Here is a 24,781-nt window from a genome sequence, read left to right on the forward strand (position 1 = left end):
CTTATGAGACATAACTGGGAGGTCTGTCAAAACATAATTTACCAGTGACCTAAAAAAGATGCGGAACTGTTTGTCATTGCTCTCTGGCAGACAATCCCAAGACTTCATTTTGCTGTTGAAATATGTTTACATGGTTACATATCCCAGCTTCAGGCCAGGCAATCTCTTGTATAATTCATGTTTAGTGATCGTCATTGAAGAGCTTAGCCTAGAACTCATTTGTATTTGTCATGACCAACTGAAGCTTTAAGAACTAACAGGTGCAGATCAAAAAGACATCCAGATACTTGTATGCCAATAACTCCAGCAAATTCAGTCCTCATAAAATTTCGAACATAAAAGATGCCTTTAAAGAGGATGCGTCAATGATTCAATCTCTGTTTAAATAGAATGTTTGATTCAAACTGATTAAAATCGTAATTTAAAAGACCAAACATAACCAAAAATACCTCCACTAAAATACCATGAAATGCACAACTGGCACCCATTAACAAAAATGATTCCTATATTATCATTTGACTTTTAGGAATAAAATTCTTAACTGATCTCCCCGACTCTACAGAGGATATTCACATCTGACTTTTAAAGTCGATTTTTACACAGGTTCACAGCTGCTGTCTAGAAATTGCTAGAGAGTTTGGACATCACAGATGGAGCAATAAGGAGCTTACAACAATCTCTATGCACGAGCACTGTTAGATGGGATAACAAGAGGAAAAACATTCGTGGCTTTAACATAGCTTTACAATAAGATGTATTTAAAGCCAAATATATATATATTTTTTTTTAGTTTTGGGTCAAATTTTTATTGTTGTCTGTGTTCCCGTTAGGGAGATTAATCTATTGGGCTTCTTGACCACTGTCAATGGGACAGAAATACAAGGGGAGAATCCAAAATTTTTAGCGGCCATTAAAAACAATATAACTCTTTTAATGGGGTCCTGCCCCCCTACCATCTTTAAACTATGCCATCAGGTCTTGGGAATTGTCTGCCCGGACAACCTATTTCTGTTTTTCCTGACTCAGTTGTGACTGCTAAAAAGGGTCTGCTTCACTTTATATATACATAGCGCTTCACTTTTTCCACATTTTGTTACAGCCTTATTCCAAAATGGATTAAATTCATTATTTTCCTCAAAATTCTACAAACAATACCCCATAATGACAGTATGAAAGAAGTTTGTTTGAAATCTTTGCAAATGTATTAAAAAAAAAAAAAATCCCATGTACATAAGTATTCACAGCCTTTGCCATGATACTCAAAATTGAGCTCAGGTGCATCCTGTTTTCACTGACCATCCTTGAGATGTTTCTTCAACTTGATTGGAGTCCACCTGTGCTAAATTCAGTTGATTGGACAAGATTTGGGAAGGCACACACCTGTCTATATAAAGGTCCCACAGTTAACAGTGTATGTCAGAGCACAAACCAAGCCATGAAGTCCAAGGACTTGTCTGTACACCTTCGAGACAGGATTGTATCGAGTGCACAGATCTGGGGAAGGGCACAGAAAAATTTCTGAAGCATTGAAGGTCCCAATGAGCACAGTGGCCCTTATCATCCGTAAATGGAAGAAATTTGGAACCACCAGGACTATTCCTAGAGCGGGCCGCCCAACTAAACTGAGCAATCGGGGGAGAAGGGCCTTAGTCAGGGAGGTGACCAAGAACCCGATGGTCACTCTGACAGAGCTCCAACATTTCTCTGTGGAGAGAGAAGAACTTTCCAGAAGTACAACCATCTCTGCAGCCCTCCACTAATCAACCCTGTATGGTAGAGTGCCCAGACAGAGGCCACTCCTCAGTATAAGACACATGACAGCTCACCTAGAGTTTTCCAAAAGGCACCTGAAGGCCTCTCAGACCATGAGAAACAAAAATCTCTGGTCTGATGAAACAAAGATTGAACTCTTTTGCCTGAATGGCAAGCGTCATGTTTGGAGGAAACCAGGCAACACTCATCACCTGGCCAATACCATCCCTGCAGTGAAGTATGGTGGTGGCAGCATCATGCTGTGGGGATGTTTTTCAGCAGCAGGAACTGGGAGACTAATCAGGATCAAGGGGAAGATGAATACAGCAATGTACAGAGACCTTGATGAAAACCTGGTGCAGAGCACTCTGGACCTCAGACTGGAGGCATCGCTTCCAGTATCTAGGAATGGGTTGCTGAACTTAACCATATAAAGAGGATGGAAGAACCAACAGTGAGCTTACAAGAACATCACTCTAAATTTGTGGAACTTTGGTCTACTTGGATAATTTTCCAAGACTTGGATGACCTTCAGTCCTTTCTTTGAGCTTAGTTGTCTCAAGAAATCTTTGTAAGAGACATATTGTGGTGGTTGACCTCCAAACTGGATACTTCCTGCTCTTTTCCTTTTCTCTTTACCCCTTTATTTCTACTACTTCTTTCCTGCTTTACGTTCTATACATCGAGAGTTTTTAACCATTTTGCCTATTATTGAATGAACATTGTATCTGTATTTCTATCATTTACAATGGCATATATTATCATTTATTTCTTCTTGCCCTCTATATGACATCTTATTTATGTCTATTCATTTTTTGTATAAAATATTTAATACAACTTTATTTTTTGAAAAATTCTTCCAATGTGAGAATTTGTTTCGATGACAACTCTTTAAAGGGTATAAAATATTTTCCCTCTGATACTTCTGTTGTAGCTAAAGGACAAGAAATTAAGGAATGACTCAATGGAACACAAATGGCAAAAAAAAAAAACAATGAGTTTTGACCAACTGTTTAGATATACTTTTGTATATAGTCACAACGTAAGATTTAGCACATAGCACTCAACATTTTCTAATGCCTAATATGAGCTTAATGGTAAATGGAGGTTCAGCATTGTGCATATTTAGAACGAGTTAAGCATGCATTTCCGCTAAAAAGTACTAATTTGCACAGCAAGAAGGGGAAAGGTTTCCTCTAGGCTTATATGTTATGTACCGTAATTACAGCCAGTTACTAACTACTTAAAATGGCAACAATATTGTTGCTCATAGCTTAACTCAACTAACATATTTAAGAGAAGGTTAACATTTTAACCGCAGGTCAGCCATTAACTTACTTACCATAATTAGATGTTATACCACAAGCAGTATACTTAGATTAAGCATTTTGTGTCAGCATATTTTAATGATAGGCAAAAGGGAAACTGTAATGGTTTTGGGTCATTTAAGTTTTTTTTTTTTAATATGTTTTGATTCTATTTTAACCACTTCAGCCCTGGAAGGATTTACCCCCTTCCTGACCAGAGCACTGTTTGTGATATGGTACTGCGTCGCTTTAACTGATAATTGTGCGGTCGTGCGAAGTTGCACCCAAACGAAATTAACGTCCTTTTTTCCAACAAAGAGAGCTTTCTTTTGGTGGTATTTGATCACCTCAGCGATTTTTATTTTTTGCGCTATAAACAAAAAAGAGCGACAATTTTGAAAGAAAAGCAATATTTTTTACTTTTTGCTATAATAAATATCTCCAAAAAATATATAAAAAAAAACAAAAAAAATTTTTTTTTCCTCAGTTTAGGCCGATATGTATTCTTCTACATATTTTTGGTAAAAAAAAAAAAAAAAAAATGCAATAAGCGTATATTTATCGGTTTGCGCAAAAGTTATAGTGTCTACAAAATAGGGGATAGATTTATGGCATTTTATTAATATTTTTTTTTGTTAGTAATGGCAGCGATCTGTGTTTTTTTATCGTGACTATGACATTATGGCGAACACATAGGACACTTTTGACACTATTTCGGGACCATTGTCATTTATATAGCAATCAGTGCTATAAATGCACTGAGACACTGGCAGGGAAGGGGTTAAACACTAGGGGGCAATCAAGGGGTTAAGTGTGTCCTAGGGAGTGAGTCTAACTGTGGGTGGGGGGGTGGGCTACCGACATGATAGAGATCACTGCTCCGATGACAGGGAGCAGTAAGATCTCTGTCATGTCACTAGGCAGAATGGGGAAATGCCTTATTTACATAGGCATCTCCCCGTTCTGTCGCTCCTTGACACAATTGCAGGACACAGATGGACATTGAGTCCGTGGGTCCCGCGGCACAGTCGCGGAGCATGCGGCGGGTGCGCGTGTGCCCACAATGCCACATCTTAAAAGGGACGTACCTGTACGCCCATTTGCGCAGCTGTGTCATTGTGCCGACGTATGTCGTCGTGCAGTGGTTGGCAAGCGGTTAATATAGTTTTTATTAATAATATAAAATCTAATTTTTATAAATGAACATTTACATGTTACAGGGTACACCTGTGATACTGGTTTTGTGAAGCATTATGGACATTCTAAATACCGTGTACAGTAGTAGTTTTTTTTTCCTTTTAGACTTTCTCTCTAAAGCCCCATACACACTATCAGATTTTCTGCTGATTGTTTTCCTTCAGATTTACCAAAATCATATAATATGAGGTCAAACCTTAGGAGTTTCAATTTGTATGCAATCAGGCAGGCCCTTGCACTACATGGTTTTGGTAAATCTGAAGACAAAAATCTGCAGAAAATCGAAGAGTGTGTATGGGGTTTTACGCTATGTACACACAATAGGATTTTCCGACAACAAAACCGTGGATTTTTTCCCGAAGGATGTTGGCTCAAACTTGTCTTGCGTACACACGGTCACACAAATGTTGTCGGAAATTCCGAACATCAAGAACGCGGTCACGTACAACATGTACGACGAGCTGAGAAAAATTAAAGCGGAGGTCCACCCTAAAGTGGACCTTCCGCTCATCGGAACCCTCCCCCCCTCCGGCGCCACAATTGGCACCTTTCAGGGGGGAGGGGGGTACAGATACCTGTACAGTACAGGTATCTGCACCCACTTCCGGGATAGCTCTCTGCGGAAAGGGGCGTATATTACGCCCCTTTCCGCAAGTCCCGCCCCTTTCCGCAAGTGCCCCGCTGCCTGCTGGGAAAACACACAGATCCCAGAGGCAGCGGGGACCGTCCTTATTGCGCAGCGCGGCTCGCGCATGCGCAGTAGTAAACCGGGAAATGAAGCCGAAAGGCTCCATTTCCTGATTCCCATACCCAAAATGGCGGCGGCAGCACCCGAGAAACGATCTACATCGGCTATGATCGGCTTCGGGTGCCGACATTGTGGGCGCGCTGGACAGGTAAGTGTCACTATTTTAAAAGTCAGCAGCTGCAGTATTTGTAGCTGCTGGCTTTAAAAAAAAAAAAAACGCGGAGTCCCGGCGGACTCCCGCTTTAAGTTCAATAGCCAGTATGGCTCTTCTGCTTGATTCCGAGCATGCATGGACTTTTGTGCGTCAGAATTGTGTACACACGCTCAGAATTTCCAACAAGTCTTGTTGTCGGAAAATTTGAGAACCTGCTCTCAAACATTTGTTGGCGGAAATTCCAACAACAAATGTTCTATGGAGCATACACACAGTCAGACTTTTCGACAACAAACTCACATCCAACATTTGTTGTTGGAAAATCCTATCGTGTTTACAGGGCATAAGAGTGCTTGCACATGGTACATGTTTGAACATCAGTATTCCTGTCCAAAATTTCTTGTGTTTATTATGCACCTATTTGTGTGTATTTACGCAAGTGAAATTAATTCTAGCCCTCGGAATGATTTTCGTGTACACGTGTAAAATACTGATCTACAACAGATTTTTGTATATTCGTTATGCAGTGCATGTTTATGTGCCTAAGGAAGGGTTTCTCAACCTTTTCTCAGTCAAGGCACTCTTTAAAGCAGGGATATGCAATTAGCGGACCTCCAGCTGTTGCAAAACTACAAGTCCCATCATGCCTCTACCTCTGGGTGTCATGCTTGTGGCTGTCAGATTCTTGCTATGCCTCATGGGACTTGTAGTTCTGCAACAGCTGGAGGTCTGTTAATTGCATATCCCTGCTTTAAAGTAAGGCACAAACTCAAGGCACCCCATTCTAAATTTAAAAAACAAAACTAATAGTTTTACATCCACACATGTAGGACACCCAGAGGTGATTTGTTCTTCCAAAGCAAATACACCTTGGCTCACTGGTACTGACTAGTATTTCAAGGTTTCTTTTCTCCCTCAGGGGGGTGCCCGATGTCCTCCTTATTAACCAATGACATTATTGGTTGTTAGGATGCCGGAAGCTAGAAGTTCGTAATGATGCACAATAAAAACATGCGACTTTGTGTAACTAAAAACAGACTTGATCCAACCACTTGCCTTTATACAGATTTTTTTTGCCATTTTTTAGGTATTTTGCCAAGATACCCTGGCTGAAAAAGGCTGGCCTATGTGTACAGGCATATTGAGAAAAAAAAACTAAAAAAAACTGTATGACAAAAAAATAAAAAAACGCAGATTTTTTTTTTAGGCAGCAGTGTGCAAGAGGAATAACCGATGGTCTGAATGCAGCAACAACAGTGGAGTAATGTGTCACACATCAAGCTCTTTCAGCTATGTGTGCTTCTCACTACTGAGCACAGTACTGACATAGAGGTCAGCTGGAGGAACCACCGAGCCTAGAATTAAGCCTAGAATTAAACACAGGAGATTGATAGCTTGTGGCCAATTTTATTTACTCGACAGGGTTGCTTTAATATGACTCAACATTTACAATAAAGCTCTGCACCCAGCATTTTTGATATGCCAAACACTATATCCCATTCCCAATTTGAGTAATGGATATCCGGATGGCACTGCAATACAACATGCTACCATTGCTCTGAGAGTGCACTGAAAGTGGAACCCTCAGGTGCCTACCAAATCAATCTCTCCCCGAAGATGACAACTGGCAGCAAAAAATGTACCCGTGTCATGGCTACTAAGTGTTTGCACGACTGATCTTTTTCTAGTGTCTGTGTCCCACTGGGGAGATCTAACTTCACTGCCTGTCCCATAGTCAAAACAGGACGTGAGAGGAAATCCCTGCAAATTAAGGGAATCCCTTGGGGACCCCCAGGTAACTAAGACTAGTGTTCCGATTGTAAAATTTCCCCTTTATAACTTTTCTAGGGTCACTTACCTGACACAGGAGCCAGCGAAGTCATTGCTGTCCCCTGTAGTCTGGAGTCTCCATCTTCATGGTGGGTCTCGCTGCTCCGGCGCTGTCATTTGTCGGAGCTGCGATGGCGTCACTCCCACACGTGCGCGCGGGAGCTGTCACTCGCGGCATATCGTCGTTAACTGTGGCGCGCTTAGTGCGCCTGCACGCCGCTGTCGTAGACAGCGGTGCCTGTCTTTCGGCAAATATCTCCTAAACCGCGTAGGTTTAAGAGATATTTCTTGAACTTGTAGGTCAAGGGTTTACAACCACTTTAATAATAATGGTAAACAGGACTAGTAGGTGAATCTCCCTAACAGGCACAACGACAGCAATTAAAACATAATAGTTATTCTAATCCATCTCCACCCTGTCCAAAACTTTGTTAGTTATATTTTATGTGTCAGAATAAAACTGGCCACCAAGAAGAAGCTGGATGTGTAGGACCTAAACGCCGCCAAGAATCATTCTTGGCCAGTGTTTCCCTAAACACAAATGGTCACATTGGGCTACCGCTTACATTTATTTCTAAAGAAAGATGGAGGGGGAAATCGGCACATATCAGTTTAGGAGGAGGGGGAGATTACTTTTACACAATGTCCAACCACTATTTCCTCGTTGAGCCATGGCCATCAATGTCTGCAAGTGCTCCATGGATAGTAGATCATCGCCCAATCATACCAAAAAAATGAAAAGATCACCAAACTGTTATCTAATGGCTTAGTACAAGCTTATAGCAAAAATATATAATCAGTAATGTGTGTAAGCGTGTCAAGAGATTATTATAGCGTGTATCTGACACGAAAGGGTAAAATGTAAAGGGCCGTGGAGAAATGAGGCCACATCAGATAACCAGATGTAAAACACCTCCTACACAAGAACATAAATAAGTCGAATGGAAAGGAAGTACAAGCACAGATTCATTAATTAATGTGCAAGTGACCGTCAGACTGAGCTGATTAGGAAAAATGAGTCAGCCAATAAATACACAAACAAGGTGTTCCTATGGCCCGTTTGTCACTCCCACAGCACAGGGTAATCAGAATGATGTCTCCATTAAATTCTGCCATTTGCCTGACCTATTGAGGAAGGAAGGAAACCCGCTGCTATCAGGGAAATATGTAAGAACAGATAGAAGATGGTAAATGACTAAGGCCAACAATAAAAAAATTCTAGCCAAGCAGAAAGTCTGCATAATAACATGATAGTTATTTTCATTTTCGTTGATGACTGTACCAATAATTTGAACTATATTGTAATAAAAAATGCCCATGGTCATGCAGCATAAATACTAAACATAGGATACAAGCGCAACATCCAGTGAAGACTACAGGAGACAAAAGCACTAGAGGCTTAGGTTCACAGGTACAAAACCACTAGATGTGAGCACAAAAATATACCAAGGGGGATATCAACAGCAAAACTCAGATTATAGGCAAAAATGTTTGGTCTCAAGAACATAGAACTCACAACATGCCAGGAAAATAGGAGCATAGATAATGGTAGAGTGCAGAATGCCATCTGCTAAGTAGTGAGATTGAGAAGATCCTCTTAAAGTGAGAGGTCAATGTGAAGGCCAGACAATTAGCATTTTTACAAGGTGGTCAATCGTTAATGCCTTAACATTCCTTTAGAGGTCGACCGATATGGGTTTTTCTCTGGCCGATGCAGATATTTAGAAATCATGGTGGCCGATGGGCGATATAGGATGCCGATTTTTTTGGGCCGATTTATTTTGTTTTTTCCTTTTTTTTTAATCCCCCTTCATCTAATAAAATCTAACACACCTTTCCCACTGGGGCGTTTTTAAGGCACTTTTGGGCTAAAAATAGCGCCTGTAAATTGCCTGCAAAATGGCTCCCCTGCAGTCTGTGTGAAAGACAGAGTGCTTTCACACAGAGGCAATGCGCTGGCAGGATGTTAAAAAAAAAAAAGTCCTGCAAGCAGCACGTTTGGAGTGATGTATACCGCTCCTCCACCACTCCTGCCCATTGATATGAATGGGCAACACTGCCGAAGCGCATGCAATGTGATTTGGCAGCGGTGCTTCACGGGCGCATTTAACCTCTTCCTCGGCCGCTAGCTGGGTTATATGTGCTCCACTAGCAGCCGAATAGCACCGCTAAAATGATGGTAAAGCGCCCCCTAAAACTAGCAGCGTTTTACCATCAACGCCTGCCCGCTCCAGTGTGAAAGCAGCCTTCATAAGTGATGCAGAAAATTTCTTACATTTAAACATTTATTTAACAAAACAAACCTCCAATCAGTTTACTTGTATGTATGATTTAGATAAAAAAAAAAAAAAAAAAACTATATATCAAATAAAAGCAGGTAGTCAAAACTTTTGGACGAAATAAAAAATGGGCTAACTTTGCTGTTTTCGTTTTTTTGTTCTTTTTAAACATTAGTGTATTTTTTTCCCCAAAAAATTGCATCTGAAAGACCGCTGCGCAAATGCCGTGTGACATAAAATATTACAACCCCTAGGATCTCTGCTAAAAAATATATATAATTTTTGGGGGGTCTAAGTTATTTTCTGGCAGAAAATACAGGATTTTTACTTGTAAGCAACAAGTGTCAGAAAAGATTTGGTCTTTAAATGGTTAAACTGAGAACTCTGCACACTGAGTTGAGTTCATTCATTCAAGTGTAAACATTTTATCTTTTTGCTCTTTTCTTGGCAGCCTGCCCAGAGAGGCGGAAAGTCACTTCTATGAAGACTCAGGCAACTTGCATTGACTTCTATTACAAAAGTCATTTGCAAGTCGCGTTGTAGTTCTAAATCGGCCTTTTTATCAGTACAATCGGCCGATGCCGATGAATTAAAAAACGGCAAATATCGGCCGATATATCGGTCGACCTCTACATTCCTTTAGTGATAGCTTTCCTTAAATAATTAGGATTGGTGTTACGCAGGCATAGTATTTACTTAACTGTTTTATTTAGGTTAGTCAATGTCATTTCTTAAAGGGGCTATACAGTGGGGATCGAAAGTTTGGGCACCCCAGGTAAAAATGTGTATTAACCACTTTAAGACCGGACCATTTTGCTGGTAAATGACCAGAGGTCTTTTTACACTTTGGCACTGCGCTGCTTTAACTGGTAATTGCGCGGTCATGCAATGTTGTACCCAAACAAAATTTGCGTCCTTTTCTTCCCACAAATAGAGCTTTCTTTTGATGGTATTTGATTGCCTCTGCGATTTTTATTTTTTGCGATATAAACGTAAAAAGACCGCAAATTTTGAAAAAAAATTATATTTTCTACTTTTTGTTATTAGAAAAATCCAATAAACTCAATTTTAGTCATACATTTAGGCCAAAATGTATTCAGCCACATGTCTTTGGTAAAAAAAAAGTCAATAATTGTATATTTATTGGTTTGCGCAAAAGTTGTCACATCTACAAACTAAGGTACGTTTTCTGGAATTTACGCAGCTTTTAGTTTACGACTGCCTATCTCATTTCTTGAGGTGCTAAAATGGCAGGGCAGTACAAAACCCCCCCAAATGACCCCATTTTGGAAAGTAGACCCCCTAAGGAAATTGATAAGAGGCATGTTGAGCCCATTGAATATTTTATTTTTTTGCCTCAAGCGATTGAATAATGACAAAAAAAAAATTTTTTTTTTTTTTTACACAAAGTTGTCACTAAATGATATATTGCTCACACATGCTATGGGCGTATGTGAAATGACACCCCAAAATAAATTCTGCTGCTTCTCCTGAGTACGGGGATACCACATATGTGGGACTTTTTGGGAGCCTAGCCGCGTACGGGGCCCCGAAAACCAAGCACCGCCTTCAGGCTTTCTAAGGGCGTAAATTTTTGAGTTCACTTCTCACTACCTATTACAGTTTTGAAGGCCATAAAATGCCAAGATGGCACAAAACCCCCACAAATGACCCCATTTTAGAAAGTAGACACCCCAAGCTATTTGCTGAGAGGCATGTTGAGTTCATGGAATATTTTATATTTTGCCACAAGTTGCGGGAAAATTACAAACTTTTTTTTTTTTTTTTTTTTTTCACAAAGTTGTCACTAAATGATATATTGCTCACACATGCCATGGGCATATGTGAAATGACACCCCAAAATAAATTCTGCTGCTTCTCCTGAGTACGGGGATACCACATATGTGGGACTTTTTGGGAGCCTAGCCGCGTACGGGGCCCCGAAAACCAAGCACCGCCTTCAGGCTTTCTAAGGGCGTAAATATTTGACTTCACTCCTCACTACCTATTACAGTTTTGAAGGCCATAAAATGCCAAGATGGCACAAAACCCCCACAAATGACCCCATTTTAGAAAGTAGACACCCCAAGCTATTTGCTGAGAGGCATGTTGAGTCCATGGAATATTTTATATTTTGCCACAAGTTGCGGGAAAATTACAAACTTTTTTTTTTTTTTTTTTTTTTTCACAAAGTTGTCACTAAATGATATATTGCTCACGCATGCCATGGGCATATGTGAAATGACACCCCAAAATAAATTCTGCTGCTTCTCCTGAGTACGGGGATACCACATATGTGGGACTTTTTGGGAGCCTAGCCGCGTACGGGGCCCCGAAAACCAAGCACCGCCTTCAGGCTTTCTAAGGGCGTTACAGTTTTGAAGGCCATAAAATGCCAAGATGGCACAAACCCCCCCCAAAGGACCCCATTTTGGAAAGTAGACACCCCTAAATTTAGGGGTACACTAGTGAGACTAGGTAATAAATGGCGGGTGCCCTGAAACTATAAAAAAATAACTAACCAACCAGCGTCACCTGTAACAGTTATATGGTGATCACTGGTGAAAGGGTTAACTAGGGGGCAATCAGGGGGCTTTATGCGGTAGTATATGGGGGTCCCTGGCGCTATAAAAAGCTGCGGCGAACCTAAATACCTACTTGCCTAACTAGCGTCACCTGTGACACTAATACAGCGATCAGAAAAACGATCGCTTATTAGGCTGGGTTCACACTGGAGCGATGCGGGAACGCCACGAATGCGCGGCGGGTTCCCGCATCGCATGCCTCCCGGCGGCAGTTCACACTGCCCTATGCGAACTGCTGGGAGTGTCAGTGAAATGTTACTGACACCCCCAGATCAGTTCGCATATCGCAGTGCGATCTGAAAACTCGGATCGCATGGTGTGAACACCCATGCGATCCGATTCTGCTGCGGGCCAAAAAAAGGGTCCCGTGCGAATTTGCGGCGGGTGCGGCGGGTGCGGCGAATGGCTGAACTCGAATCGCACAGAGATCGGATGTGATTTGCACTGCAGTGCGGTGCGAATCACATCCGTTCTCAAACCGCTGCAATCTGAACCCAGCCTTAGTGACACTGGCGACGGGGGGTGATCACGGGGTTAAACCTTTATTGGGGGGGTTAGGGGGGTACCTTAGAACTAAAGGGGGCTAACCCTAACTGCCCTAACAGTTATTAGTCACAAATGACACCCGCCGGGTGATCAGGGGGTTAAACCTTTATTAGGTAATAAATGGCGGGTGCCCTGAAACTATAAAAAAATAACTAACCAACCAGCGTCACCTGTAACAGTTATATGGTGATCACTGGTGAAAGGGTTAACTAGGGGGCAATCAGGGGGCTTTATGCGGTAGTATATGGGGGTCCCTGGCGCTATAAAAAGCTGCGGCGAACCTAAATACCTACCTGCCTAACTAGCGTCACCTGTGACACTAATACGGCGATCAGAAAAATGATCGCTTATTAGGCTGGGTTCACACTGGAGCGATGCGGAAACGCCGCGAATCCGCGGCGGGTTCCCGCATCGCATGCCTCCCGGCGGCAGTTCACACTGCCCTATGCGAACTGCTGGGAGTGTCAGTGAAATGTTACTGACACCCCCAGATCAGTTCGCATATCGCAGTGCGATCTGCAAACTCGGATCGCATGGTGTGAACACCCATGCGATCCGATTCTGCTGCGGGCCAAAAAAAGGGTCCCGTGCGAATTTGCGGCGGGTGCGGCGGGTGTGGCGGGTGCGGCGAATGGCTGAACTCGAATCGCACAGAGATCGGATGTGATTTGCACTGCAGTGCGAATCACATTCGTTCTCATAAACCGCTGCAATGTGAACCCAGCCTTAGTGACACTGGCGACGGGGGGTGATCACGGGGTTAAACCTTTATTGGGGGGGTTAGGGGGGTACATTAGAACTAAAGGGGGCTAACTCTAACTGCCCTAACAGTTATTACAGTCACAAATGACACCAATGCAAAAAAAAAAAAAAAAAAAAAAAAAATGACATTGGTGTCACTGTGACTGGGGGGCAGGGGTAATTGGGGGGGTGATCGGGGGGTAAAGGGGGGGTGTGAGTGTGCCTGGCATGTTCTACTGTGTGTGTAGAGTGTTGGTGCAACTCACCGATCCGCTCTCCTCCGTGTCGGAACGGAAAATACCGACACGGAGGAGAGAATACATCACTTCCTCTCCTGTGTTTACATTACAGGAGAGGAAGTGATGTCACGGGGGATTTCCATTCGTCGAGAGCGATCGCGAGGGGGTGGCCATGAATGAATGGCCGTCCCCTCATCCCTGATCTCTCCCGAACGAATGCCGACCGCCGCAGGCACCGGGGGGGGGCCCGATCGGGCCCCCCACCCGCGGGCAGGCATGGACTTATATATACGCCAATATGCCTGCCCGTGCCATTCTGCCGACGTATATCGTCGTGCGGCGGTCGGCAAGTGGTTAATGTGCATAATGAAGCCAAGGAAAGATGGAAAAATCTCCAAATGTCATCAAATTACAGATTAGACATTCTTATATGTCAAAAAAAGTTAGATTTTATTTCCATCATTTACACTTCCAAAATTACAGAAAACAAAAAAATGGCGTCTGCAAAAGTTTGGGCACCCTGCAGAGTTAATATCTTGTACTGCCCCCTTTGGCAAGTATCACAGCTTGTAAACGCTTTTTGTAGCCAGCCAAGAGTCTTTCAATTCTTGTTTGAGGTATCTTTGCCCATTCTTCCTTACAAAAGTGTTCCAGTTCTTTGAGATTCCTGGGCTGTCTGTCACGCACTGCTCTTTTAAGGTCTATCCATAGATTTTCAATAATATTGAGGTCACGAGATTGTGAAGGCCATGGCAAAACCTTCAGTTTACGCCTCTTGATGTAATCCCCCGTGGATTTTGAGGTGTGTTTAGGATCATTATCCATTTGTAGAAGCCATCTTCTCTTTAACTTCAGCTTTTTCACAGATGGCATCAAGTTACCATCCAAAATTTGCTGAAATTTTATTGAATCCATTTTTCCTTCTACTCATGAAATATTCCCTGTGCCACTGGCTGCAATACAACCCCAAAGCATGATTGATCCACCCCCATGCTTAACAGTTGGACAGAGGTTCTTTTCATTAAATTCTGTGCCCTTTCTTCCCCAAACGTACCTTTGCTCATTCTGGCCAAAAAGTTCTATTTTAACGTCATGGTGCTGATTGTTGGGGCAAGGTCAGATGAGTCTGGCCATTTAAAACCTTTGAGATTGACATCACCTGGTCTTCCCAGACGATGATTGAGAACAAGCCATGACACTGGCAAGTCTCAGCTTTGTAAAGGGGGCAGTGCATGCTATAGACGGCATTTTTTGTTTTCTGTCATTTTGAAAGTGTAAATAATGGAAATAAAATCTAACTTTTTTTGACATATTATAAGAATGTCTAATCTGTAATTTGATGCCATTTGGAGATTTTTCCATCTTTCCTTGGCTTCATTATGCACATTAATACACATTTTTACCTGGGGTGCCCAAACTTTCGATCCCCACTGTAAACCCTTATGTTTTCATAGGATGCATTGAGGTGAAAAAACTTCTGACACTGACTGGCCCCCCAGCCTCCTCGTTTTACTCACCTGAGCCCTTCGATCCCTCGGCAGAGACACGCTCTTCCTCTCTGCCCAGGGTTCTCAGCTCTTGATTTGATAGATTGATATCAGTGGAGCCATTGGCCCCTGCTGCTGTCAATCAAATCTAATGATGCGAGCGCTGGGGGTGCAGGGCCGAGTCCAGCATTCTGTGTCTAAAGATGCAAATGCTGGACTCGGGAGGACGCCCGTAAGGTAACACCCCCGGGTGATCGCTTCTCCCAGGGGGTTTACCGATGCGAGGGGGAGCCACGAGCGCGCCAGCGAATCCCAGAAGACGAGGTTCGGAGCCACATTGTGCAAAACGAACTGCACAGTGGAGGTAAGTATGAAATGTTTTTTTTTTTTTTTAAACTAAGGTCACTTTAACAACATCAGCTTAACAATGACTAAGCTACTCATTCATTCCCTTGTTATCTCTCATCTTGACTATTGTAACTCCTTCCTCGTAGGCCCACCTCTACACAGGCTATCCCCTCCTCAGTCTATCATGAATGCTGCTGCCAGACTCATCCACCTTACCAACCATTCAGCGTCCACCACCCCTCTCTGCCAATCCCTCCCTCCAGTAGTTTTTGGATCCTTACTACATGTAAAAAAAAAAAAATTTCTGTTCTGTTCTTGACCACCATTGACAACCATCTAACTGTTGATTGCATGTGTTGGAATGATTACAGGCGGTCCCCGGGTTAGAAACAAGATAGGGTCTGTAGGTTTGTTCTTACGTTGAATCTGTTTGTAAGTCGGAACAGGTACATTTTTTTAAGTGTAACTCCAGCCAAAACAACTATTTTTAAGCTTTTTGGTAGCATATGGAAGGGTTAACACCCCTGTAGCATTTGTTTTGCTGTCTGTGTCCCTGTTCAGAAGATTTCACCTCACTTTCTGTCCCAATGACAATTGGATTTTGAAAATTTTGAGTTGTTGTGGAAATAAGCCTTGGTAATTAAGCATCAGTGGAGACACCTTTTTGACATATTAACTCTTCCAGGAGTGATTTTCCTTCCTAGGGGTAGATTTCCTCTCACTTCCTGTTTCCTACCTCTGTTTGTAAGTCGGGTGTTTGTAACTAGGGGGTCGCCTATATTAATAAAAATTCCAAATATTGTAATCAGTTCTGCCCTGTTCTACACACACACACACACACACACACATACATACATATATATATATATATATATATATATATATATATATATATATATATATATATATATATATTCACATATGCAATTTTAACTGGTGTGAGCGGTTTGGTTGGAGTTCCCCTTTAATTATATATATATATATATATATATATATATATATATATATATATATATATATATATATATATATATATATATATATATATAATTAAAGGGGAACTCCAACCAAACCGCTCACACCAGTTAAAATTGCATATGTGAATATGTATATATATATATATATATATATATATATATATATATATATATATATATATATATATATATATATATATATATACATATACATATACATATACACACACATACATACATACATACACACACACACATATTCATATATGCAATTTTAACTGGTGTGAGCGGTTTGGTTGGAGTTTCCCTTTAAGTATTCATGTAATTGAATGTTTGCATAAGGTAAAAATAGAATGTGTTCCCGATAAGCGGTTTCATCTAGGAACACTCATTTTGTGGTTTGCACTCGGTGGAAGCTGTATGTTTCCACCTCTCTAGACATCTGTGCCATCCAGCTGACAGATACCCAGTGAGAGGTTACAAGAATATCCACTCGACAGGCATGCCAGAAAATTTAACTAGCTTTTGCTGAAGCCGTACATGTACCGTCAATTCTGTTACTTAACGATATCCTTATTCCCCTAGGCAGGAGGCACCCAGACAGTTGTCTGTCCTAGGAGTCTTATAGAGGCAGGAATGGGTAAGAAGCTATAACATAGCAATCTTCACTGTCTGAGAGGAGTTGTATTAAAGCTGTATTAAACCTAATACCAAAAATAAAACATATTGCAGCTTACCAATCATTAGATGTGGTGGCTGCATTTGTTTTTTTTCTTAGGCTTTTTCCCCTCTGTTTTCACTTGGTGATCTTGCCTGTGACACACCAAGAGTGCCCCCCTCCAGATGAACGAGCACAGGAGGCACCTTTGGACAGCAGCATTGTCAGTTTGGGTGGAAGGGAGTGTTAGATGTACTAGCAGATTTAGATCACATTAACAATTTGAAGCCAAGCCCCAGATAATACTTTATAAGCAGTTACAGCACACAAAATGTTTCCCTTTATGGGATAAAGGTTTCAGATCAATAAATAAAAGCCAATCATTATAAGCACCACTGCCAGTGTTAAATGGTTTGTCTCATCCCTGTAACATCTGCATGAGAGCTTGTTCTTTTGAGATTTTCTGGCTGGATCACCAGATGAAAATAGAAGAAAATGAATGTAGCCATCACATCTAAGAACTGGTAAGCTAACAATATAAAATGTTTGCTTTTGGGGTTAATATCACGTTAACTCTGTATATAGTATGGGGCATCCTTCCCCTTTGGTATCACAGCTAAAGTAGATGCATTCCCATATCCAATTGATCAGCTCTAACAGAAAAACGAATGACAGACAGGATCTATTGATTTATACATCTACAAACTTGTTTAGGATTGACAATCTGTCTGATTTCAGCTTGGCACGTCAGGTCTAAAAGCCATGTTTCTCGTGGATATAAACACTGGGAATGTAAAATCTGTTTGCAAGTTCTATTAAAATAGACTTCTACCCATAATTATTATGCTTTTTATGACATTTTACTAATGACTTCTAGATTTGCAGCAATACCTTCAATTTTCCTCTTTCCTCTTTCAGCAGTTGCCACATTATTTTTTTGGGGGTAGGGTACCGGGTTTTGTCTGGTACCCAGTCACAGGTGATCGCCTAGGTGATCCGAGCGGAAGTTCGCCCCCCTCCCTCCCTGTCCACAGGCTCTTGGGACACGAAGAAGTCTGCAGGTCACAAAAGGCTGCGAGACAATTCACAAAGGGCAGTGCAGCTCACGCATGCACAGTGGGTACCCGGCTATGAGTTGCAAGGAGTCACAGCTGGCTTCCCACGCTAAGGATGCCGATGCCAGGGACCCGAAGACTGGAGAAGAACCGTCCCAGGTGAGGACAGCCTTGGATCCCTAGACTGTTAAGTGTCTTTTTATTATTGTCTGTCCTCTTACTGGGGTGATTCACCTGTCCTGGTGACAATTTGTTTTACCAGGACAGAAAGCGAGATCAAATATAAAACATTAAGTTGCCACCTACATTAAGTTGCCACCTGAGCAGCAATAGCACGAACATCTTCAAAGAGGGACACCTGTTACAGTTGCAATGGTCTAAGACAGTGATTCTCAACCAGGGTTCCTCCAGAGGTTGCTAGGGGTTCCGTTCCTTCAGCATTGGGCCATTTCTGCCTCTCAGATAAGTTCCCACTGACACCATTGATCTTTTTAGCTATTTGTAAGGAGATAATTCATCCCAATGACCACAAGTGTAAGGACCATTCTTCCCACTGACCATCACACTAATGTATCATGAGTTGTAGATCTCAAATTTTTAGCAGGGGTTCCCCGAGATTGCAGAACTATTTCAAGGGTTCCTCTGAGTTGAAAAGGTTGCTAAAGGCTGGTCTAAGAGGACATTCGAGGGAGAAGAAGTACTGGTCAAGAAAGAAATGGAATCTCCTTAATGGGACACAGATGGCAAAAAGAAAACAAGACAGGGGCCTTATCCATTTCCTGTCCTATTCAAAATGAAAAAAATAACTGTTGACTTTTTATTTACTTTAATAACGGACCAAATAGGTAAAGCAGACATTCTCCCCTTTCACAAAACATCACATCAGCTATAGCTCTTAAAGCGAGAGTCCGCCGGGACTCCGCCGGGACTCCACGTTTTTTTTTTTTTAAAAGCCAGCAGCTACAAATACTGCAGCTGCTGACTTTTAAAATAGTGACACTTACCTGTCCAGCGCGCCCGCGATGTCGGCACCCGAAGCCGATCTGTAGATCGTTTCTCGGGTGCTGCCGCCGCCATCTTGGGTATGGGAATCAGGAAATGGAGCCTTTCGGCTTCATTTCCCGGTTCCCTACTGCGCATGCGCGAGCCACGCTGCGCAATAAGGACGGTCCCCGCTGCCTCTGGGATCTGTGTGTTTTCCCAGCAGGCAGCGGGGCACTTGCGGAAAGGGGCGTAATCTACGCCCCTTTCCGCAGAGAGCTATCCCGGAAGTGGGTGCATTTACCTGGATTATCCAGGTAACTGCACCCCCCTCCCCCCTGAAAGGTGCCAATTGTGGCGCCGGAGCGGGGGAGGATTCCGATGAGCGGAAGGTCCATTTGAGGGTGGACCTCCGCTTTAAATTCACTGGTTAAACAAACATATTTTGCTTTCACTTAGAAATACTGTTATACCATTTTCTGGTAGAGTGAGGCACTGGTGATGTAACCAGGGCATCAGAGATGCATCCTGGGAAGGCTATATCATCAGTGCCTTCACCCTCAGATGATTTGTACTATCCCATGTTCCAGGAGGCAGACCCAAAGTTTCAGAAAGTAAATGAAGATGGATTCATCTGCTTATAGTAAAAATAGCAACCATGAGAAGAATGTGGAGAAAAAGAAAAATAAGGTATGCAAAGAATAAAAGGCCTGTAATTATCTCTAAGTATCTGTTTGTAGATTGTCGCTACTAATCATTTCTAATTATGCCTTAGATTTCATTTTTAAGAAAAGGGTTTTAAGTTCTGAGTGTATGTATTTTTTAACTCAGTGTTATCATTGATTTTTAAAAATACCTTGTGTCTAAAGAATTTACTTTATTCATTTGCACCCATGCCTATAAGAATTTATTATAAGAATAATTAAAGGTAAAAACTGCAGGAACTTTGCACAACAAAAGCACTTCCAAGGTGACATCATAGGGATGGTTTTCGAAACACAATAGCCTGTTCACTTTGCAATAAAATGTGCAACACAGCTTAGTAAATGTGGTGACATTTCACTTTGCAAAGAATACCCAAATCATGTGCAAGCAAAAATTTTTTTTAAAAACAGCATTTTTGCTTGCACATGATTGCATGGTGACAGTCAGCAGAGCTTTGCTTTCATTCACTAAGCTCTGGTGCAAATCCCGATGTAAAATGCTACTTCCCTTGCAAAGTGAACAGCCTACTTGCCTTTAGTATGTCAACTTCAATGTTTCCCAAATTTAGTCTGGATAAAGAAACTTAAATAATGTGAATTAAAAAAAAATAAAAAAGTTTAAAGCTTAAATTGACATCCTCCATCTGTGTCTGAGCCTATTATTTACTTAAAGTTCTCTCCACCAATACTCGTTTGTACAATAATTGGGAAATGCATTTTTGGATTTTAGCAACATCCTGCTGGTGGAATCCGCTGCAGCGGGCCATTTAGATAGCAGTGCTTTATGAGTACCGATATATGTAATTGGAAGGTTTTCTGTCCTGTAATCAATATGAACTGAATATGTGTGACACTGGAACTTATTAAACTTAAAACTCCTTTTTTATTTCACTCGTAGAGATAAACCATTTGTTATGTAGTTTTAAGCCCCAATTAGTTTGTTTTTTTTCGGTGCAGAAATAGCAGATGATTAGCATTTGTTGCCCTCCCAATGGAACCGGCATTATGATGGCCCAAACCTGGCATATTTCTGCTTAGGGCAGCCTTTCTCAACCTTTTCAACCCAGAGGAACCCTTGATATATTTCTCCAGTCTCGGGGAACCCCTGCGAAAAATGTATAAATCTACAACTCATGATACATTAGTGTGATGGTCAGTGGGAAGAATGATCCTTATATCTGTGGCCATTGGGAAGAATTACCTCCTTACAGATAGCTAAAAAGATCAATGGTGTCAGTGGGAACTTATCCGAGAGGCAGAAATGGCCCAATGCTGAAGGAACCCCTAGAAACCTCTGGAGGAACCCTAGGGTTCCACGGAACCCTGGTTGAGAATCACTAGCTTAGGGCAAGACTGTAATGGTTTGGGATACTAAATGGCTATCAGGAGTTTGAGATAGTTGGAAAGCTGCAACATTTTTTTACTATCCATTCCTCTACCCCCCTACATAGGTGTCACATAGTGGCCTCCTACCGGGTCAAGGAGATTTGACAATGTTTCAATGCGAAAAAATAAACTGCAGTACTCTCACCAACAGTTAAAAGTTAAAAAAATAAATCTACATAATTACTACATTTATTTATGCCAAGGCGTGGGAGGACATTGGCATTCTAAAAAATGAGCAACATATGTTTTACATATGTTTTTTCCTATATGAACCGATGTAAATGAGACTATGTACACTTCAACTAATTCTACTCTTGATGGGTGTGAATGTATAATTTATGACAACAGTTGCGTCCATGTACAGAATGGATTAGAACTTGTTAGAATGAGGACTTGCCAGCAAATAGCGCATACATTCCGCCCGTGCTGCATATTCCAATCAGCTGAGTGCCATGGTATTTAAACTAAAAATAAAGAAACCAAAGAGTTTACTTTCCATCTCTGCTAAAATAAGGAGATTACACAGGCTCTCTTTGTTTCCCGCCTAGTGAAGGATGATCTACTATTAAAATAATTAGCAACACTAGAAAGTAAGTAATTAACAGAGCTTGGCGCCAAAAAACCAACAATATCCCGGGGATTATTTATGGAACAAAAGACGTGTTTCTGTAATTTCTGGTTATAGCTCTGAAAAAAATATGGCTTTATTTTAAATATAAAGAAATGGTAGACGTTAACATTTTTGATGGTGTGATTATATGGTTCCAACTGTATGTGCAGGAATGATGAAATGATTGAGTACAGTAAAAAAAAAAAAAAAAAAAAAAAAAAGCAATACGTGTGTTCTGCTAATACAACAAAGAAAAATGTACTTGTGGAAATGTAGAAGTCATGTATGTCCATCAAAAAGACATAAAAAAAATGCTATGTTCTTTGTAAACTGTTTTTTGAACTTGAAAATTATACGGGGACATAATGGTAATCTGTTATTTTAATTCCTATAATAAATACTGACAAAGTCCATGCTAATTACCTCTACAGTTCAAGAGAACGCTGGACTGATGTGACCTTATCATTATTTTCTACTTTGCATTCATTTATTTTGTTGAAAGCCAGCTTAAAATGTTAATCTTTATGAAATGCACAAGCCAAATGAAAATGAATTTGGTTAGATCTTATGTTATAAAACATGCCAGTACAGTACTGTACGAAATTTCTACATTACATTGGATGGTATTGACACTTGAATGGGATTATTAAACAAAACAGTCAAATAAATTCTATAAAACCACAAGGCAACCAATGAGAAATCAGTTTTCGTCAGTTTAGAGTGGGCAGATTAAGAAAAGCCGAGTTCTGATTGGTTTTGGCTTCTGAAGGTACTTACAACTACTGCTGTTGATTTTTACCTTTCAAACCCGTATGTGTATAATGTCCATTGTACGATTATAAAGTGACCAACAGACATCAGTAGATGATGTGCTTACCTTCAACTTGTCGTATCGGTCAGCAAGAGCAGCCACTTGATGATCCCGATGCCGGCCAACCAGTTTACACAAGGCACATATTAGTTGGTCATCTGTCACACAGTACATGTTCACTTTTTCATCCTCATGCTCCAGACACATTAATCCTCTGATGTGTGAGTCAGGGATAGGTTCGATCAAACGATGACCTGTAAAAGGTTTCTTATTAGGGTGAGTTGCCTTCAAGCAGTCATCACAGTAGGACACTTCACAGGTCACACATGTTTTTATGGCCTCTCGTGCCTGGTCCTGGTCACAGAACTGGCAGAGTACTTTCTCGCAAGATGTCATACTGTTGTTGGTATCGTATGCCCGCTCACGGCGTGTCTCGCTAGGGGAATTAGGCCCGCTCACAGATGCTTTCTGAAATCTGTCGATGATGTTCTGCAGAGTCACGTTCCGCTTGAGTCCTTCTAAGCCACGCTTGCTGAGTGTGATGACATAACGGCAGGTGGGGCACTGGAAGGCGTTAATAGATTCTACGGATTCGTTGTTGGCACAGTGGGAGACCAGGATGCGATGCGCACAGTTGAAACAGAGGCTGTGAGCGCAAGGCAGCAGCAGTGGGTCCTCAAACAGCTCCAGACAGATAGGGCAGGTCAGTTCAGACTCCAGTGTTTCCATCTTCAGGCAAAGCTTTCCTGTGTCGTCAGCGAAATCCAGGGAAGCTGATCAGCTATCTAGAAGCAAAAAACGCAAAGTTTGATTAGGCGGGAGGGATCAACCATGGGGGGTTGTCAACTTGAATATTAGCGATACAATGACATTTGTTTTGATTAGGTCTGCAAGATACCCGATGTAGATACTCCCTCCGCTGGCAATTAACTTTCTTATTGTTCACACACACATTTTCCTCAAACTAATTGGGAATAAACAATGGCCCCAAGTTGTTGTAAAAGCACTGTTACTTTTAATTAAGGAGTTAGGGCATATTAAAAAAAAATACTTGAAAAAAGTGGGAGGGGTATAACCAAATCATTTATTGTCACATGCAAACTTTGTACAGATCCGGAAAGCTGATTTTAGACTACTAGGGCTGATTTTAGACACCATCAGGTTAAAAAGGGATGTTGTATGTATTCTTCCACATAGATTTGTCTAGTAACGCAAACTAAAGACAGAACTGACATATCTCGTTTGTCAGACACAAGAAAAGCAATGGTGGATGGAAAAATATCAGCTATGTTATGCAGGAAAATACCCCTATAAAAAGAATTGCTATCTGTCCGAGTTACACCTGGATCGTCTTCAGTCATCTCCAGTCTAATGTGAACACTTAAGAAGTCTAACTTGCTGTGAAAAGCTGTCTCACAAGCGTAACTTGGAATTACTGATGCTGCAATTCCTGCTCCATTTTCCAGTCCGAGCGAGAGGAATGGCTTTGTCGAGTCGCCCTACGCTGCTCTCCCTGCCTCTACTCTTGTCAAGGGCTCACTGCTGCCTCGGGTAGACAGGTCGGTGAAGCAGAAGCAAAAATGATGCTTCACACTGGCTGAGATGTACCACATACTCAGGCTTTGTTGTCCAGGGCCATGGACAGTTTTAGCCAGCACAGCTGCAACACTGTACGCTGTGAAATCCGTGAACTCTCTTTGCATGTGCAGTGAATCATGGAGAACACAAAACAAAAATTGAGGATGCAACAAATCTATGGGTCATTAGGGCTTCTACTCATTAGCAGTAGCTTGGGAATCAAACCCCGTCTACCGAATGACTTCAGTACAATTCAATTAGTGTGTTTTTTTTTTTTATAGAAACAGATTTTATTTTCACAGTCTTCCATAAGCCTTGGGCGAAGAAACATTACAATAAATCACGGCCTAGCATATGTTTATTCATTTAAAAATGTAAGGAGGCAGCTCTATGTAGCACGGGGAACAGTTTTCTTTATTTTAACTAAAGGTTGTTGATAATGCAAAAGCCAGAAGCACGTAGTTTGAAACCGCACAGTTCAAGATTTGTATAAAAACGCTAAGGCCCCATTCACACCTGACCAATTTTCTGCTTGAAGCTTGTAGCTCCAAAACGCTCAACAAGTCAAATCCCATTCATTTCAATGGCCCCTGTTCACATCTGAGCATTCTGTCGCCTGAAGTAAAATGACGCTCAAAGTACATGAGCTTTTTTTTTGGGCAGATCTGAGGCAGACTGGGCCCCATTAACTTTAATGGGAATGCCTGAAAATGCATTTTCTGCTCAAACAGCAGCTCTCTACCCCTAATCTCCTCCACCTCTCCTCCTCCTAGTGCTTTCTGTTGGTGAAACAAAAACACCTGAAGCT

The 24,781-nt window shown here is 41.5% G+C and overlaps 1 protein-coding gene across 4 annotated transcripts in view; it reads right to left on the reverse strand.

Annotated features, from left to right (window-relative positions):
• The window catches only part of MID1 (midline 1), a 631,257-nt gene that overhangs the window by 153,409 nt on the left and 453,067 nt on the right, over positions 1-24,781 (reverse strand). For all 4 annotated transcript variants that reach the window (XM_077480854.1, XM_077480853.1, XM_077480851.1 and 1 more), the window contains exon 2: positions 22,462-23,180. In XM_077480854.1, the coding sequence (XP_077336980.1) occupies positions 22,462-23,124 (663 nt within the window). In that variant the 5' untranslated portion in view covers positions 23,125-23,180. The remainder of the gene's footprint in view (positions 1-22,461; positions 23,181-24,781) is intronic.

This window comes from Lithobates pipiens, unplaced genomic scaffold (assembly GCF_037356315.1).
Source record: "Lithobates pipiens isolate NorthernLeopardFrog02 unplaced genomic scaffold, aLitPip1_a1.2 Scaffold_16, whole genome shotgun sequence".
Taxonomy (NCBI): domain Eukaryota; kingdom Metazoa; phylum Chordata; class Amphibia; order Anura; family Ranidae; genus Lithobates; species Lithobates pipiens.